At 41.5% G+C, this 19,697-nt stretch overlaps 1 protein-coding gene across 1 annotated transcript in view; it reads right to left on the bottom strand.

Moving 5' to 3' along the window:
* LOC118371085 (solute carrier family 12 member 9-like) overlaps nt 1-16,102 on the bottom strand; it is a 53,718-nt gene extending 37,616 nt beyond the window's left edge. Inside the window, exons 1-6 of the mRNA XM_035756410.2 lie at nt 15,437-16,102; nt 12,979-13,113; nt 12,449-12,586; nt 11,502-11,819; nt 9,523-9,630; nt 9,274-9,385 (exon numbers count right to left, since the gene is read on the bottom strand). Of these exons, the coding sequence (XP_035612303.1) occupies nt 9,274-9,385; nt 9,523-9,630; nt 11,502-11,819; nt 12,449-12,586; nt 12,979-13,113; nt 15,437-15,659 (1,034 nt within the window). The 5' untranslated portion in view covers nt 15,660-16,102. The remainder of the gene's footprint in view (nt 1-9,273; nt 9,386-9,522; nt 9,631-11,501; nt 11,820-12,448; nt 12,587-12,978; nt 13,114-15,436) is intronic.
* Nucleotides 16,103-19,697: the final 3,595 nt, after the last annotated feature.

Below are 19,697 nucleotides of genomic sequence, written 5' to 3'. Positions count from 1 at the left end.
CACACCAGGCTGCATGTTGGAGATAGCAGAGCCTTGTGGGACAGCACAGCTTCCACAAACAGGCTGCATGAAGGAGATAGCAGAACAAAATGAATACATTTATTTAATTATTTAGTCAGTAATAAATACATAAGCTTCAATAGCAGGATGGGATTAGCCAACAGGTCACTGACACAATACACACAGGTGCACACACACACCAACCAGAGACACACACTACAATGCCACTCATCCATAGAGGAGATAGAGATACACAAATACACACTCCTTCAGGAAATGAACACACACCCACCCACCCTCTCTCTTCACTTACCCAGAGAAAGAGAATGACAGTAAGATACACACAGATCAGTCAGGTCCCTAACAAAGATACACACACGGTAAGCTGAGTGTATATTGGGGGATTGGGCAGGACTTGGCTGTGAGGGGTTGGAGAGTTGGCAGTGGGCTATATGTCACCACTGGCTACCCTGTCACACAGGGTTAACAGACTACTCATGTCTGGGCACTCGACCTTCCTCATCTCTGGGCACTCGACCTTCCTCCTCCATCATCATCATATTTTACATTGGGCTCCTATACGCTTCTCAGAACCATCTAGAACACATACACACTCTAAATATGCACCTGTAACATATTCAGGTATGCATCAGGTGTCACTCTCCCAAAAGGAAACACTACTGTAGATCTGAAAACCCATTCTTAATCTCCCTGACATCCACTTTAAGTGAACACAATGTCTTTACCAAGAACGCAGAATAACTAGCTGAAGAGAGGTATTTATTTTGGCTTTATTCAAAGGTTATACCGTTTCTGTATCAGTAAGGCCTAGGCAGCCCAATTCTGATCTTTTTCCAACTAATTGGTCTTTAGACCAATCAGATATGAAAGAAATTTGATGGGAAAAGATTGATGTGATCGATAAGAAGATCAATTAGCGGGAAAAAGATCAGAATTGGGCTGCCTGGGTAAATGCAGCCTAAGAAACCTCTTGACCTCATGTTAGAGTCTAAAACACAAAGGGAGCTCCTCATCTTGTGAGATGGTGTGACCGCCACCTGTTGGATATTTTGGGATACTGCTACCATGTTAATCCATTTCTGACTAACAAAAGGGGAATAACATCTAACTCAAAAAGCTTCTAGTTGTTCCTCTTCAGTGAGAATCACTGACCCAGACCGTGATCGGCCTTCAACTGCTTTCCCGTCAACGATGTGCTGTTGCTATGGCAATGCTTTGCGACGATGGGGGTGTTTGGCATTTAGCAATGTCTCCATGTGACGTTGACTGATGGCTTTAATACACATTCTTCCTATTTAATCTCAGTAATCTATTTAGTCTGTCTCTTAATGACATGAACCAGGACGGTGGTGACAGGTTTACTTTAAAAGTTAATATCAGAAATATGATAAGTTTTTAGTTTGGTGACAGATGCACTAGCGACATGGGTTTTTCCTGAAAAGTGACTTGAATAGGAAAAACTTTGGGCCCTTTTTGGATCCTACAACTGACAGCCACATGTTACTTTCAACAAAAAACATGGCATATTGTTGATAGACATAACCTGTGACCTTCCTTGTGACAAGGGTGTAACTATTTCGTAATGTAAAATCGGCATTTATGAAGTTTACCTCTAGTCAAGGATGTTATACAGCCCTTCTGGTGAATGAGGTTATAATCCATGTGGAATTCCCTGACCAGAAATAAAAGTTTTATGTTTCCAGTAACAGGCAAGATGAAATGGTGCTTTACCCCTGGCCAGTTCCCATTATCCTCTTCAACACGTTACTATACTCTATGTACTACTGGAGGAGCAGTCAGCGTGTTTTCACATGTGCACTAACTACTAAGACAGTTCAGTAAAAAGTTTAGATATGGTTTTGAGACCCCATCAAGTACTATAAAAGGACCTTGGAGGCAGTATCATTCATACATTTCCTCCATTCAGTCAAACTACCTAAGACCAATAAAGTCACACTCCACTGCATGCCAGGCCCTGTCCAACATAAAGAAAGTAACACTAAACCACAGCAGATAAGGGCACAGCTAGATAACTGAACCTACTGGAGAAATAAATGCATTCTTATTATCCTTTTGTTCATATCCTGAAGTATGGATCGAAATATACTCTGAATTTCCTCAAAGTGTAAAAACGTACATGTGCCTCTACGAGTCCTGAATGCCACTTCCCTCATGATCTAGATTATGTAGAAACCAACCACCTCGGATATCATGATCTGATGGGTCTCATCAACTACTACATTACCCATCCCTGAACACGTTTACATGCACACAGTATTCCAGATAGTAGCACATATCCTGCTTGAGGTCTTATTTGGGATAAGCTGTTTACATGTACTTTTGATATCCCTGAACCCATGAATATTCCTCATTTAAATTCATATGGGTTAAATGGAATAGTGTCTACATTTCACTATCTGTAGGTCTATAACCTCTCACATGTAGAGTAATATAATATTAACTGTAGGTCTATAACCTCTCACATGTAGAGTAATATAATATTAACTCCTGTATAAGTATGCATGTCTTGTAGCAGGCCAAAAATTATAACAAATGTTAGTGTCTTCAGAACAGGAGTTGAGAAATAGGATTTCTGTCTTTCAGCATCTCTTGAGAAAATGTGAATGTACGTGCAAGTTATCTTTTGCACTTATGCAAAGAAGACAGTATTTCAACCAGATAAAATATACACCCAAGACGAACTGAAGTCTTATCAGAAACAGTTTATCGTTTTCTCAGTTTTTCATTTCCATAAAACCAGTCAAACTGATGACATTTGGACATCATTCCACTGTTCTGGAGTTATTGCATTTTCTCCCCGGTCCCTAAATGAAACAGACAACTTCACTGTGTTAACTGGATTATACTGAAGTTATTGCATTTTCTCCCCGGTCCCTAAATGAAACACACAACTTCACCGTGTTAACTGGATTATACTGCATTCATTCTAATCGATGAAATACATTCTGGTGAGCAATACTTATTTTGGTCTTCTGGGCAACCAGTTATGACAGAAGAGAAGCTATAGTTGACAAATGGCCTACCAAGTGCTGAAAATGATAAGCAGGGGTGACAGTGAGCTATACCGTCCAGTAGACTGTTGTATCAGCAAAATACATTCTTATGGAATTATGGTGGATGGAACTGTGCAGGTATAGCCTACTTTAAGTCATCTGTTTGATAACCAGATGAAAAAATAATAATCCCAACACCCATGATAAGTGAAACTAAGCCTGCGCAGACAGCGAAAAACACTAAACGGGATAAGATATTTACATGCCACAGTATCCCATCGAAGATCAGCATATCCCAGCCATCTTCTCCGGGTTTCTCATAACCGGGATAAAAGCTTTATTAGGTTATTGTAAAAGGGATATGATGTTTAACTCAAAAAATAAAATACTTGAGTATCCCGAATAACGAGATATTGGTGGGCATGTAAACATGGTCAATGAATTAGTACATTTCCAGCTGCTAATGTCTGATCTACTCTTACTTCCTCATTCCACTTCTCGTTTCTATTTGTGGTGTAAAATGTCAAATGACTACTTCCACATAACTCCACTATGAATGCCCCCGGACACACAAACGTTATGTTATTCCATCCTCGTGTGGACCTAAAATTGATTTCCATTCAACATCCAATTTTCCCTAACCTCTTACCCTAATTGTAACCTTAACCCTAAAACCTAAGCTTAAAATAGCCTTTGTTCTCATGGGGATGTGGGAAATGTCCCCACGAGGGGACATTATTCTTGTTTTACTATCCTTGTGGGGACTTTAGGTCTTTAGATAGAAGAACCAACCCACCCACATTTGAAAAGGTGAAAGGTCTATTTCACACTCAAACACACACTAAGATTAGCCTACAACTACCACTAACCACTGTTTCAAATGAAAACATTAATGACTACAAACACACACAACTACAACCACATCAATTTCAGGAGGGGAAACGGTAAAACAGGCAGAGGGGAGGACAGGGAGGAGTATAATTTATGGCTGTATTGATTTCCAATGCTCCTTTATGGTCCTTTTACGTCAGTTTAGCAATTTGGCAACACTTGCTTTAGTGCCACATCAATACTGCACACTGGCACTGAGCTAGAGACAGGAGTGTGAGTGAGAGAATGTGTGTGAGTAGGAGAGAGAATGAATTGTAAATGTGAGTCGCTCATTGAGTGCAAATTTGAGACGAGTTTGAATTGGATCGGGTGTGTGCACCTGTATGTGAACATACAGTACACTCGGAAAGTATTCAGACCCCTTGACTTTTTCCACAGTTACGTTAAAGCCTTATTCTAAAATGGATTAAATAAAAACATTTCCTCATTAATATATACAATACCCCATAATGACAAAGTGAAAAAAGGTTTAGAAATATTTGCAAATTCATAAAAATATCAAACAGAAATACCTTATCTACATAAGTATTCACACACTTTGCTATGAGAATCGAAATTGATCTCAGGTGCATCCTGTTTCCATTAATCATCCTTGAGATGTTTCTACAACTTAGTGGCCACCTGTCAGTGGTGTAAAGTACTTTAGTAAAATACTAATTCATTCGTTTTTTGGGGTATTGTTGACTACATTCCTAAAGAAAATTTACTTTTTACTCCATACACTTTCCCTGACACCCAAAAGTATTCCTTACATTTTAAATGGTTAGCATGAAAGAAAAATGGTCTAATTCACACACTTATCAAGAGAACATCCCTCGTCATCCCTACTGCCTCACTAAACATGTTTAATTTGTTAATGATGTCAGTGTTGGAGTGTGCCCCTGGCTATCTGTGAATTTCAAAAGAAAATGGTGCCACCTGGTTAGCTTCATATAAAGAATTTCAAAAGATGTATACTTTACCTTTAACTTCTGATACTTAAGTATATTTTAGCAATTACATTTGATACTTAAGTATATTTAAAACCAAATACTTTTACTCAAGTAGTATTTTACTGGGTGACTTTTACTTTGATGCAGACCTTTGGAACATTACACCTTCACAATATATCCAGTATATATTTGACAGGTCTAACGAAGCATGAAAAAAATGTAGTCTATTTCAGAAGAACAGAATAACATACTCGGAGTTGTCCTTCGGTCCTGATCTGGCAATGCAAAATGTCTTTAGGCGACAAGTTCATTTAGCGGACAAGATTTGCTTAGAATTCCGAGGCATTATTTTATAGTATGTCGAATACAATGGAACAGAATAAAATAGACTGGAGGAAGTGTAAACATGCGGCTATTTTGTGTTGAGCGGTTAACAAAGACATAGTTATTCCTATATGCTTCATTTAGAGTTATTCATGTAACTTTAGTTGTTCGAACAAATGTTGGGCTATAGGTTTTGATTTTTTTATACATTGTAAGGCTGCATGGCGCGACTAATGATGATTTGAAAAAAGTTGCTTGAAAGGCATGAGCTCTGCTTAGATTTTTTTTGTGCAGGCTGTACACTACATCAGTCACTCATTCACAATTTGATGCCTAGAATTATGGCGGCATCCCCTTTGTGTGGCCGTAGGCCCATGGGCTAGGCTACATGAGGTGTGCGACTGATTTTTAAAAAGTCACACAAAAAAAGAGCATTGTTTCTTATGCTGGGCATCATTCCCAAGAGACATAATTCACAAGTGATAGGATAATATTGTCACTATTCTTGATTGAATCTTGTCTTTACATATACTAAAAAAATATATGTGTGAAATTTGATTTAGAATGGACCATTATCATGCACCTGTATTGACACAGGGTCAGCGGGGAAAAATACATGTCATCTACAGTGCCTTACAAAAGTATTCATGCCCCTTGGCATTTTTTTAATTTTGTTGCATTACAACCTGTAATTTAAATTGATTATTATTAATGGACATACACAAAATACATTTTCATCGTAGGTACACTTCAACTATGACAGACAAAATGAGATTAAAAAAATCCAGAAAATCACAAAATCACATTGTAGGATTTAATGAATTTGCAAATTATGGTGGAAAATAAGTATTTGGTCACCTACAAACAAGCAAGATTTCTGGCTCTCACAGATCTGTAACTTCTTCTTTAAGAGGCCCCTCTGTCCTCCACTCGTTACCTGTATTAATGGCACCTGTTTGAACTTGTTATCAGTATAAAAGACACCTGTCCACAATCTCTGAGTCTTCCTCCAAACTCCACTATGGCCAAGACCAAAGAGCTGTCAAAGGATACCAGAAACAAAATTGTAGACCTGCACCAGGCTGGGAAGACTGAATCTGCAATAGGTAAGCAGCTTGGTTTGAAGAAATCAACTGTGGGAGCAATTATTAGGAAATGGAAGACATACAAGACCACTGGTAATCTCCCTCGATCTGGGGCTCCACGCAAGATCTCACCCGTGGGGTCAAAATGATCACAAGAACGGTGAGCAAAAATCCCAGAACCACACAGGGGGACCTAGTGAATGACCTGCAGAGAGCTGGGACCAAAGTAACAAAGCCTACCATCAGTAACACACTACGCCACCATGGACTCAAATCCTGCAGTGCCAGACGTGTCCCCCTGCTTAAGCCAGTACATGTCCAGGCCCGTCTGAAGTTTGCTAGAGAGCATTTGGATGATCCAGAAGAAGATTGGGAGGATGTCATATGGTCAGATGAAACAAAAATATAACTTTTTGGTAAAAACTCAACTCGTTGTGTTTGGAGGACAAAGAATGCTGAGTTGCATCCAAAGAACACCATACCTACTGTGAAGCATGGGGGTGGAAACATCATGCTTTGGGGCTGTTTTTCTGCAAAGGGACCAGGACGACTGATCTGTGTAAAGGAAAGGATGAATGGGGCCATGCATCGTGAGATTTTGAGTGAAAACCTCCTTCCATCAGCAAGGGCATTGTAGGTGAAACGTGGCTGGGTCTTTCAGCATGACAATGATCCCAAACACACCGCCCGGGCAACGAAGGAGTGGCTTCGTATGAAGCATTTCAAGGTCCTGGAGTGGCCAAGCCAGTCTCCAGATCTCAATCCCAAAGAAAATCTTTGGAGGGAGTTGAAAACATCACTGCTCTAGAAGAGATCTGCATGGAGGAATGGGCCAAAATACCAGCAACAGTGTGTGAAAACCTTGTGAAGACTTACAGAAAACATTTGACCTCTCATTGCCAACAAAGGGTATATAACAAAGTATTGAGAAACTTTTGTTATTGACCAAATACTTATTTTCCATCATAATTTGCAAATACATTCATTAAAAATCCTACAATGTGATTTTCTGGATATTTTTTTCTCATTTTGTCTGTCATAGTTGAAGTGTACCTATGATGAAAATTACAGGCCTCTCATCTTTAAGTGGGAGACCTTGCACAATTGGTGGCTGACTAAATACTCCCCCCCCCCACTGTATATATACACACACATACATGTTCCCGAAAGGCCCCAGAGTCTGCAACACCACCAAGCAAGCAGCACCATGGAGACCAAGTAGCTCTCCAAACAGGTCAGGGACAAAGTTGTGGAGAAGTACAGATCAGGGTTGGGTTATAAAAAAATCTGAAACTTTGAATATCCCACAGAGCAACATTAAATTAAATTAAATTTTAAATTAAATTAAATCCATTAAATCCATTATTAAAACATGGAAAGAATATGGCACAACAAACCTGCCAAGAGAGGGCCACCCACCAAAACTTACAGACCAGGCAAGGAGGGCATTAATCAGAGAGGCAACAAAGAGACCAAAGATAACGCAGAAGGAGCTGCAATGCTCCACAGTGGAGATTGGAGTATCTGTCCATAGGACCACTTTAAGCCATACACTCCACAGAGCTGAGCTTTACGGAAGAGTGGCCAGAAAAAAGCCATTGCTTAAAGAAAAAATAAGCAAACACGTTTGGTGTTCTCCAAAAGGCATGTGGGAGACTCCCTAAACATATGGAAGAAGGTACTCTGGTCAGATGAGACTAAAATTGAGCTTTTTGGCCATCAAGGAAAACACTATGTCTGGCGCAAACCCAACACCTCTCACCACCACAAGAACGCAATCATGCTGTGGGGATGTTTTTCCCCATTGGCAGGTACTGGGAAACTGGTCAGAATTGAAGGAATGATGGATGGTGCTAAATACAGGGAAATTCTTGAGTAAAACCTGTTTCAGTCTTCTAGAGATTTGGGACTGTGCTGGAGGTTCACCTTCCAGCATGACAATGACCCTAAGCATACTGCTAAAGCAACACTTGCGTGGTTTAAGGGGAAACATTTAAACATTTAAATAGTCTAGCCAAAGCCAATATATCAATCCAATTGAGAATGTGGTATAACTTAACGACTGCTGTACACCAGCGGAACAAAGCAAACTTGAAGGAGCGGGAGCGGTTTTGCCTTGAAAAGGGGAGTTTGCCAAAAGGCACCTACAGGAATCTCAGACTATGACAAACAAGATTCTCTGGTCTGATGAAACCAAGACTGAACTCTTTGGCCTGAATTCCAAGCGTCATGACTGGAGGAAAGCTGGCACCATCCCTACGGTGAAGCATGGTGGTGGCAGCATCATGCTATGGGGATGTTTTTCAGCAGTAGGGGCTGGGAGACTAGTCAGGTTTGAGGGAAAGATGAACAGAGAAAAGTACAAGAGATCCTTGATGAAAACCAGAGCGCTCAGGACTTCAGACTGGGGCGAAGGTTCACCTTCCAACAGGACAACAACCCTACACACACACAGTGGCTTTGGGACAAGTCTCTGAATGTCCTTCAGTGGCCCAGCCAGAGCCTGGAATTGAACCCAATCTAAAACTCTCTGGAGACCTGAAAATAGCTGTTCTGCGACGCTCCCCATTCAACAAGACAGAGCTTGAGAGGATCTACAGAGAAGAATGGGAGAAACTCCCCGAACACTGGTGTGCCAAGCTTGTAGCATCATACCGAAGAGGACCTGAGGCTGTAATCGCTTCCAAAGGTGCTTCAACAAAGTACTGCGTAATGGGTCTGAATACTTATGTAAATGTGATCTTTTTTATTTTTAATACATTTGCACACAAAAAAACTAATTTTTTTGCTTTGCCATTATGGGGTATTTTGTATAGATTAATGAGGGGGAAAAAATATGTAATCCATTTAAGCCTGTAAATTTAAGGCTGTATTGTAACAAAATGCTGAAGAAGTCAAGGGGTCTGAATACTTTCCGAATGCACTGTACGTGTTACAGGTGTGTTCATCTACATAGATTATGCCCACACGCGCGTGCGTGCGTGCGTGCGTGCGTGCGTGTCTGACCGGTCACAGGAGCAGGCCACCATCAGACTGAGGAGGTTGTAGATTATGAAGGTGAAGATGACAGCTGTGATGGTTCCTCGAGGTATGGAGTAGCTAGGGTTCTTCAGGTCACCTGGGACACAGCACAACACCAGGTCAGACACACACGCCTCTGATCCCTTGGATAACTCTTGAACATCCCCTTTCAAAACTGAGCAGCGAAATAGAAATCCCATCTCTCCACCCACTGATCAAACATCCATTTCTTACCTGACATGTTGGATCCAGCCATGATGCCTGTGCACCCGTTAAACATGACAGCAAACACCGTAGCAAAGGACATCATGGTTCCTGTTGTGTAGTCCACAGCATAGTCAGCTAGGGAAACGGGGGCGGATTTAGAAATCAATTCAATCAGCTCCATGTCCGAATCCACCGCAAATTCAGATATTTAACAAAATAAATGGAATTGATGAACATGCATGCCTCTTAGAATTCAAAAAGTACAAAAATGCCATCTCTCGCCATTGCTGGTTCAAGTATAGTTTGTGTTACATATGAAGCCATTGACTTTTAACCCACTTCTCATTGGAGGGTAAGCTTTACAATGGCAAAGAAAGTGTGTCACTAATTACAACCCTGGTAAACACTCAGCAAAACAAGAGGCTTAAACCTATAATTGGTTTATGTATGTCTAAGATAATAAACAAGTCAATTCTGCCACCATAAAGTATGCATAACTGTCATTACTAGCCTGTTCAACCTCTCTTTCGTATCGTCTAAGATCCCGAAAGATTGGAAAGCTGCCGCGGTCATCCCCCTCTTCAAAGGGGGACACACTCTTGACTCAAATTGTTACAGACCTATATCCATCCTGCCCTGCCTTTCTAAAGTCTTTGAAAGCCAAGTTAACGACAGATCACCGACCATTTCGAATCCCACCACACCTTCTCCGCTATGCAATCTGGTTTCCGAACTGGTCATGGGTGCACCTCAGCCACGCTCAAGGTCCTAAACTATATCATAACCGCCATCGATAAAAGACAGTACTGTAAAGCAGTTTATCAACCTGGCCAAGACTCTCAACTCTGTCAATCACAGCATTCTTATCAGCAGACTCAATAGCCTTGGTTTCTCAAATGTTTGCCTTGCCTGGTTCACCAACTACTTCTCAGAGTTCAGTGTGTCAAATTGAGGGCCTGGCAGTCTATGGGGGTGCCACAGGGTTCAATTCTCGGGCTGACTCTTTTCATATCAATGATGTCGCTCTTGCTGCTGGTGATTCTCTGATCCACCTCTACACAGACGACACCATTCTTTATACATCTGGCCCTTCTTTGGACACTGTGTTAAACCTCCAAACGAGTGTCAATGCCATACAACACTCCTTCCGTGGCCTCCAACTGCTCTTACATGCAAGTAAAACTAAATGCATGCTCTGCAACCGATCGCTATACTTGGTTGGCCTTCGCTACATATCCGTCGCCAAACCCACTGGCTCCAGGTCATCTGTAAGTCTTTGCTAGGTAAAGCCCCACCTCATCTCAGCTCATGGGTCACCATAGCAACACCCACCCATAGCATGCGCTCCAGCAGGTACATTTCACTGGTCGTCCCCAAAGCAAACTCCTCCTTTCCTTCCGGTTCTCAGTTGCCAATGACTGGAACAAATTGCAAAAGTCACTGAAGCTGGAGACTTACATCTCCCTCACTATCTATAAGCATCAGCTTTCAGAGCAGCTTACCAATCCCTGCACATGTACACAGCCCATCTGTAAACAGCCTACCCAACTACTTCATCCCCATATTGTTCTTTTTTTGTTGTTGCTCTTTTGCACACCAGTATCGCTATCCCATTTGTAATTCTGTTGTTTTTGTCGCACTGCTTTGCTTTATCTTGGCCAGGTCGCAATTGTAAATGAGAACTTGTTCTCAACTGGCATACTTGGTTAAATAAAGGTAATATATATATATATATATATATATATATTTTTTTAAACATGAGACATCACTCACATTGCTTATGCTCACATTAATAATGCTTTGCTATATTAAATTCCATAAAGATGCACTATGCAGAAATCACTCAGCCATTTCCTGGTTGCTAAAATTCTAAATGACAGTTTATGTGAGAAAACAAGCAAGCATAGTGTAGAGAATATTGTACCATCTACACTGCTGCGAAATATACATTCCATAAACCAAAAATATTGTATTATCAGCTGTTTGAAGCTGACCCTCTTTCTCACCATCCAGGTTGCCCAGGAGTGTGTTCAGTTTAAAGCCGGTGAAGTTGGCCATGGTCGGCGGCTGTGGCCCCGTGCCGTTGAGGATGGGCGGAGCAGTGGGCAGGAGGATGGTGCGCGGGCGCACAGCGAAGAAGCTGATAAAGATGGTGGCCAGCACCAGCATGACCACCAGGAAGATGATGAACGAGGCTTTGGCGTAGATCTCTGCCCCCACCAGACACACAAGCAAGCAGAGGAGGAGGATGCCGGTGGCATAGAGCAACGACCACCAATACCCCGCTGGCAACACCTGGAGGGAACCCGCTGGGTTCACCCCATCTGGAGAGGGAGAGATTGGGGTGAGAAGAGGTGGTGAGGTAAGTGAGAGGGTTAGCAGGTTAAAAGGTGAGGCGGTTGATGAGAAGATGAGGTGGTTGATGAGAAGATGAGGGGGTGAAGGAATGAGGTGATCGTTGAAACAGACCATGAAAAGGTCAAAGGGTTATAATCCAATTCCATTTAAATTGTTCAGTTTGATTCAATAAGCTTTAAAAATGGGCATGACATGCATGTGTAGACATTGTCAAAGCAGATTAGTTTTAGATCAAATACAATATACTAAAAAAGTAGTCTGTCAATATAAACAGAGCACAGGTTGGTATTTATTGGGATGACTCATGTACTGGAGGCAGCTCTGCAGGGTTGTCACTAGCTGGCACAGCAAAAAGTAATAGAATCAAATTTTAAACCTAACCTTAACCACAATGGCAACCTTATGCCTAAGCCTTACCTTTAGTAAGATCAAAAAGTTATTTGTTTTCATAAATGTATAAAATAATTGCCAATTTCGAATTTGCCGCTGGCCCATCTAATGGAAATCACCCAGCTCTGCCTCCGGGACAAGATTCACCCGAATAAACATTGACCCGCAAACAGAGCAGGAAGAGGTAGAGAGTATGGCTGTATACCTTCTGGAAGCCCGAAGGTTGCTACTATGGCCTCGACCAGACCCAGGATATAGAGGGCACTGCTACACACATTAGCCAGGAAGAACATGACACCTAGACTGCCCCCAAACTCTGGCCCCAACGCACGACTTATCATGTCTGGGGAGGAGAGGGGTTAAGGCTGGGATACACAGGAGTTAAGAGTGAGTGTCAATATGTGAGAAAGAGTGTGTATGTGGACACTACAATGAAGTGAAGGCCTTTAAAATGTGGATGTCATCAGGCACTGAAAGAAATAGACCCAGGCACAGACACTCATTCCCATCCTCCTCTCACACACTCACAATGCGTCTTGCAGATAAAGTGAAAACAATACCAGCCATTCACTGACACACACACACAAATATCTATACGTTGAGGAATAAAATGCTACATTAATGAAACTGAAAGAGCACTGTAAGGTGGAGTGTGTGTGTGCAGCTAATGGGCCTGAAATGACATGTCTATACATCTATCATATAGAGCTGTGTGTGTATTGCTGAGGAGGATACAGTAGGCCCCTCCTGCATCCAGAGCTCCATTGGTTGAGATGGCACACACAGACAGCACGGTCATACTGATGATGAAGTAGGCCACTAAGAACATGGCTATGGCCTGATACAGACCACACTGGCCCACCACAAAACCTGACAGGAGAGGAGAGAACACAAGGACCACACTATGGTTTAACATTTCAAATTAAAATAATCTCAAAGTCTAACAGGAACTGGGTTTGGTAGTTTAACAATTATCTTACAGCAAGTTGGAACTTGGAATTTAGAGTAATTGTCAACAAGAACATGCAGTGGGGAATTCTCATTGGCTTTCACCTTCACTATACAGTTGAGACAGCAGTTTGACCCTCCTCCCCATGCGAAGTTACACAATCATGTAATTATTAATCAAAACACCAAGGCATCCAGTTATGTTTAAGAAATGTTTTTCAATGTCACACACAGTAAAAATCAGTTTAGACTGACGATAGCCTTTGGCAAAATACCAAACTTCTACAATGTTACCACTTCCTTGCAACATTCAACAATAGGTCAAAATGCAGAACAGGTTTATGACTTTATGCTTTTAACCAAAACAGAAGTCATCCAATTCACTGTACACCACTCCTATGCATTGAAACAGAAGTCATCCAATTCACTGTACACCACTCCTATGCATTGAAACAGAAGTCATCCAATTCACTGTACACCACTCCTATGCATTGAAACAGAAGTCATCCAATTCACTGTACACCACTCCTATGCATTGAAACAGAAGTAATCCAATTCACTGTACACCACTCCTATGCATTGAAACAGAAGGTGCCATATAAGGTATAATGCAGTGCTCATGTTATGTGGAATGGCATTCTTGTCTCTCAAACTAGTGGCTGTTCAACGTTTGCGTGTCTAAACCACAGCAGCTGAGGTATCACAAGACGGGGCAAAACAGAGGGTGGAACACACCAAGGCAAGAGAGAACACTCACCGGCAGACCACTGTACTTACCATGACAACTCTGTGGTATAATAAAACACCTCTGAACAAAGAAAACAGATGAGACATTGACGAATGGGGACTGTGTTTGTAAACATATATTCAGATTATTATTTGTGAATACACTATGGATACGGATGTCATTATTGCCATCAGAGATATTGGACCTCGAGCTCTGCATCATGTGAATGTGATTAACGGCTCGAGACTGAAGTTACAGCGCAAGTAAATAATCCATTTTTTGCAAGAACTACATTTTACTCCATATTGTTAGTCCACTTGAAACTATTATATTCCTCCAGTAAGAAAATTGTTGTCGTACATATTTACACATTTATCATCATGACTATGACCCCATAACAATCCATTCCCAATCTGTCCCAGGATGCACTCACTACAGTAGGCTCTATCCGTTAACCTACTTTTATCTCTGCAACTCTCAGGAGTTCATACCCTTGTACTGTAACACACCAAGGGACTTAAGTGGCAAAAGGGTAATTCCACCAAGTGTTTGATTTCACCAAATTTTAACTTTCTGTCATAAAGAGCACTTTCAACACATTCCCATCTCTAAAAACAAAAATTACTATAGTAAGTGCCAAATTAAGTTACAGGGTTAATGGTGTTATCTTAAATCCCAGTGTGACAGAGGGATGGAAGCTTGTTGTGTGCATCAGGGAGGTACAATTAAATGCAAGCTTAACAACAAAAAAATGTAAATATCTAACCTGTCTATCTATGACTAAAAGGGTTGACGTGCTCTGCCCGACCATCACAAAACACCAGAAAATGGCCAATGAGAGTAGAACCAGGTAAACTGCTTTACACTATTTAAAAAACAATATGTTCAACATAATAAAACCAGAGTTCAATTCACGTAACAGGATTTACCTTAAAATGAGGGACAGATGTAAATAAATCACTACCGAATAAAACATAAAAAAATAAATGGGTTTCCATCGCATTTTCAACTCTACTGATGGTTTTCTAAAAATGTAAAATAATAATATAGCGAGTGAGCCATCTCCGGTTTTTGCACGTGTGCCAACAGCACAGCGCAAGTATAGCCTACACGATGCGGTTATTAGTGACAAAATATATTATTTTGTCAAATGGCAGCCAAGTATCGATGATCATGTCACCAGATTAAGCCCCTGGATATTTATTGGAAATTAGTATTAAGCTCATCGCGTGACTCCCAAGTTTACTTCGATTTTATGCTTATTATAGCAATATTTGCGAGAAAAAAAAATCGTTTCCATCTAGATATTGCACAATTCATTTTACCGAAACAAAAATATCGTGAGAGTTACTAACAACTTTCCAGATTCCAACGCTAATTTCTGCCGGATGTAGAATTCAATGCAATTCAACGTCGGGTTTCCAGGCAACACCTGGCTCAAAGTTACCAACATGGGCCTATAATAAAGCTATTTTGTGGGCATTGTAATAAATAACAGTAGGCTATAACGTTACTCACCAATTCGTAGGAAGACCACCACGCTGAACATAGACAGCAAGGTGGGTATCACCACACCAAAGAATGTGGAGAGCTTTTTGGAGCTGTGGTGCGCCGACTTCCGCCTGGAAAAAGCCGGGGACTGCTCCACAGCCTCCCTGGGAAGACACGGCTGATGCTCCCCCGACTGCTCATTGACACTTGTGGAGAGGCGATAGTGCAAGAGTGGTGTCCTCTCCGACATGGCAAAGCTGCTGTTGGCTACTACGACTAACCAGAACTTAAAAACACCCTTTCATCAAAATTGTGTCGTCTTTTTCAACTAAGCTAGTTTCTAGAGTTCACTCTCAAACATTGAAGCAAAAATCAGTGCGCATGACTTTACAACGACATTGTTTTCTCAAAGCATGTAAACAGACGCTGAACAACATTGGCACGCACCAATCGTTACAATCTGAATGCTAATCAATATAGTTTGCCTACCTCGACATTAGAAATACAGTTTCTCCTCGTGTGGCCTAACCCCACTCGAAATAAGAGAAAACACTATATTGTAGTGGGCCTACATAACAAACCACACATTCTCGTAAAAGTTGCCCGTCGCATTTGTTGGCACTTTCCAACAATCCGTGACCATTATGAAGCTAGTGCCATTTAGGTCACGTAATCACACAGCAAATGTTCAAAATAAAAGTCCCCCTTAAGTAACCTAACGCAGCAGGGGTAAAATAAAGACCTGAGCGGAGTTCCCACGTTTTCAGTGGAAGGGAACCAAGGTTGAAGAAAATGTATCCCTAAAAACCGAATGCATCCAGTTGTTACCATCGCCAGAACAACCGAATGCATCCAGTTGTTACCATCGCCAGAACAACCGAATGCATCCAGTTGTGGCCTACACCGTTAAGGGTGAGTTTAAAGTTGCTTAAACATACAATTATTGAAAATACAAACAATATATTATTGAAATTAAATAACAAACATTATTATTAGTATTATTTTTATTATAATATAAAGAAACAAAAACAACAACACAATACCGACAACAGTAAATGTTTTTTTTTTAACTACGATCAACTCATGACAGAACAGGATTTTAAAGTTTTGAAGTGAACATTTTCACATTGACCCTGTCTAGGGGTAACTTTGGATGGGGCCACAGTGACCCCTGACCCCGCTTATCTCAGTCCCCAGTATCTATGCTGCAATAGCCTATGTGCCAGGTTATTATCTGGTGTACTGTAATCTTAGGCATGCTCTCTACGCCTGATGTTCTACTGTTCTACCTGCAGCTGAAGACCCCTGACCTAATTCACCAGGTGTGCTACCTTGTCCCGGACCTGCTGTTTCGACCCCTTCTCTCTCTCTCTCTCTCTCTCTCTCTCTCTCTCTCTCTCTCTCTCTCTCTCTCTCTCTCGACCTCTGAATGCATGGCTATGAAAAGCCAACTGACATTGACTCCAGAGGTTTTCAACTGTTGCACCCTCTAAATAGTTTTCATTATAGCTCTACACATCAAATGTATACTGTATCATTTAAACTATAGAAGTTGTCAGCCCTGTACATCTGCTTGCTATTGTATTTTGGAATCCTCAGTCCCTCTACTAATGGGATTTTGTGTAATGCCATGAAGATTTGTGTCATTTGGGTATTTTTTAGAGCGCAGTAAATAAGGTCTCTATTAATAATGATAATTTCAAACTTATGCGGTCAATCTTCATGGTATGACACTGGATCTTATTAGTAGAGGGTCTGAGTATACTAAAATACCTATGTTTAATGGTGACAACTTCTCTAGTTTAAATGGTGGAGTAGAAATTAGATGTGGATAGCTATAATGAAAAAACGTTTTGCTAATAAGTGAAAGTAGGTCAACTAACAATAAAGTAGCTAATGCAGTTAATCTTCCTGGTATGACACTGGATCTTATTAGTAGAGAGTCTGATGATTCTCAAACATCCCCCTTTATTGGTGATAATTTATAGAGTTTTAACATTACATTAGCAAACAGCTGTATAGGGCTGTAATGAAGGCCTCTAATGAGAATGTACACTGCTCCAAAAAATAAAGGGAACACTTAAACAACACAATGTAACTCCCCAAGGCAATCACACTTCTGTGAAATCAAACTGTCCACTTAGGAAGCAACACTGATTGACAAATGTCACATGCTGTTTTGCAAATGGAATAGACAACAGGTGGAAATTCTAGGCAATTAGCAAGACACCCCCAATAAAGGAGTGGTTCTGCAGGTGGTGACCATAGACTGGCTGATGCTTTGGTCACTTTTGAATGCTGGCGGTGCTTTCACTCTAGTGGTAGCATGAGACGGAGTCTACAACCCACACAAGTGGCTCAGGTAGTGCAGCTCATCCAGGATGGAACATCAATGCGAGCTGTGGCAAGAAGGTTTTGCTGTATCTGTCAGCGTAGTGTCCAGTGCATGGAGTCGCTACCAGGAGACAGGCCAGTACACCAGGAGACGTGGAGGCCGTAGGAGGGCAACAACCCAGCAGCAGGACCGCTACCTCCGTCTTAGTGCAGGGAGGAGCAGGAGGAGCACTGCCAGAGCCCTGCAAAATGACCTCCAGCAGGCCACAAATGTGCACGTGTTTGCTCAAACGGTCAGAAACAGACTGCATGAGGGTGGTATGAGGGCCCGATGTCCACAGGTGGGGGTTGTGCTTACAGCCCAACACCGTGCAGGACGTTTGGCATTTGCCAGAGAACACCAAGATTGGCAAATTCATCACTGGCGCCCTGTGCTCTTCACAGATGAAAGCAGGTTCACACTGAGCATGTGACAGACGTGACAGAGTCTGGAGACGCCGTGGAGAACGGAATGCTGCCTGCAACATCCTCCAGCATGACCGGTTTGGCGGTGGGTCAGTTATGGTGTGGGGTGGCATTTCTTTGGGGGGCTTTATTTGTGCTCACCAGAGGTAGCCTGACTGCCATTAGGTACCGAGATTAGATCCTCAGACCCCTTGTGAGACCATATGCTGGTGCGGTTGGCCCTGGGTTCCTCCTAATGCAAGACAATGCTGGACCTCATGTGGCTGGAGTGTGTCAGCAGTTCCTGCAAGAGGAAGGCATTGATGCTATGGACTGGCCCGCCCGTTCCCCAGACCTGAATCCAATTGAGCACATCTGGGACATCATGTCTCGCTCCATCCACCAAAGCACCAACAGTTGCACCACAGACTGTCCAGGAGTTGGCGTATGCTTTAGTCCAGGTCTGGGAGGAGATCTCTCAGGAGACCATCCGCCACCTCATCAGAAGCATGCCCAGGCGTTGTAGGGAGGTCATACAGGCACGTGGAGGCCACACACACCACTGAGCCTCATTTTGACTTGTTTTAAGGACATTACATTACATTTAATTTTGAGTGTGACTCCAAATCCAGACCTCCATGGGTTGATAAATTTGATTTTCATTGATAATTTGTGTGATTTTGTTGTCAGCACATTCAACTATGTAAAGAAAAAAGTATTTAATAAGAATACTTCATTCATTAAGATCTAGGATGTGTTATTTTAGTGTTCCCTTTATTTTTTTGAGCAGTGTATTTTTTTGGTCAATGGTCACAGTAGCTTTCTGCTGATAAAATATACTTATGCAGTCAATCTTCATGTTATGACACTGGATCTTATTCGTAAAGGGTCTGAAATACCCCCCTTTAATGATGATGACTTCTAGAAAAATAAATGTTATAGAATCAAACATCTGTAGATCATCGATCACATTTATTTCATAAAGCCCTTCTTACGTCAGCAGTTGTCAAAAAGTGCTTTACAGATACCCAGTTTAAAACCCCAAAGAGAAAGCAATGAAGATGCAGAAGCACAGTGGCTTGGAAAAACGCCATAGAAATCAGGAACCTGCTGTGGGAAGAAACCTAAAGAACCAGGCTCTATATTTTTTGTCTTTTCAATAAATGTATGTTTAAGTGACTTTAAACTATATATGTTTTGTGATTTTAAATTTTAAAAACTTCCTCTAACAGTCAAGTAACATTTTTTCAGGGGACTTTGTTATTAGAAAATTAGCGTATGATAATGTCAAGTTAATGGCGCTAGCTTTTGTGGGTTAATGGTGACTGACTGATCTACAAAGTAGTTATTTATTATGCAAGGTGATTTGTAGATCAGTCAGTCGGCAATTGCCTCCGTTTACTTGAAGCCCATTGTCTTCAAGTAAACGGAGGGACTTTTATTTTGAAGCGATTTGCGCTATTTGGGACCCGTTGATGTTGCTTATTGGTGCTGATTTTACGGAGCTCAA

Source organism: Oncorhynchus keta, chromosome 1 (genome assembly GCF_023373465.1).
Source record: "Oncorhynchus keta strain PuntledgeMale-10-30-2019 chromosome 1, Oket_V2, whole genome shotgun sequence".
In the NCBI taxonomy this organism is placed as follows: domain Eukaryota; kingdom Metazoa; phylum Chordata; class Actinopteri; order Salmoniformes; family Salmonidae; genus Oncorhynchus; species Oncorhynchus keta.
This window is presented reverse-complemented; position numbering and strand designations above follow the sequence as displayed.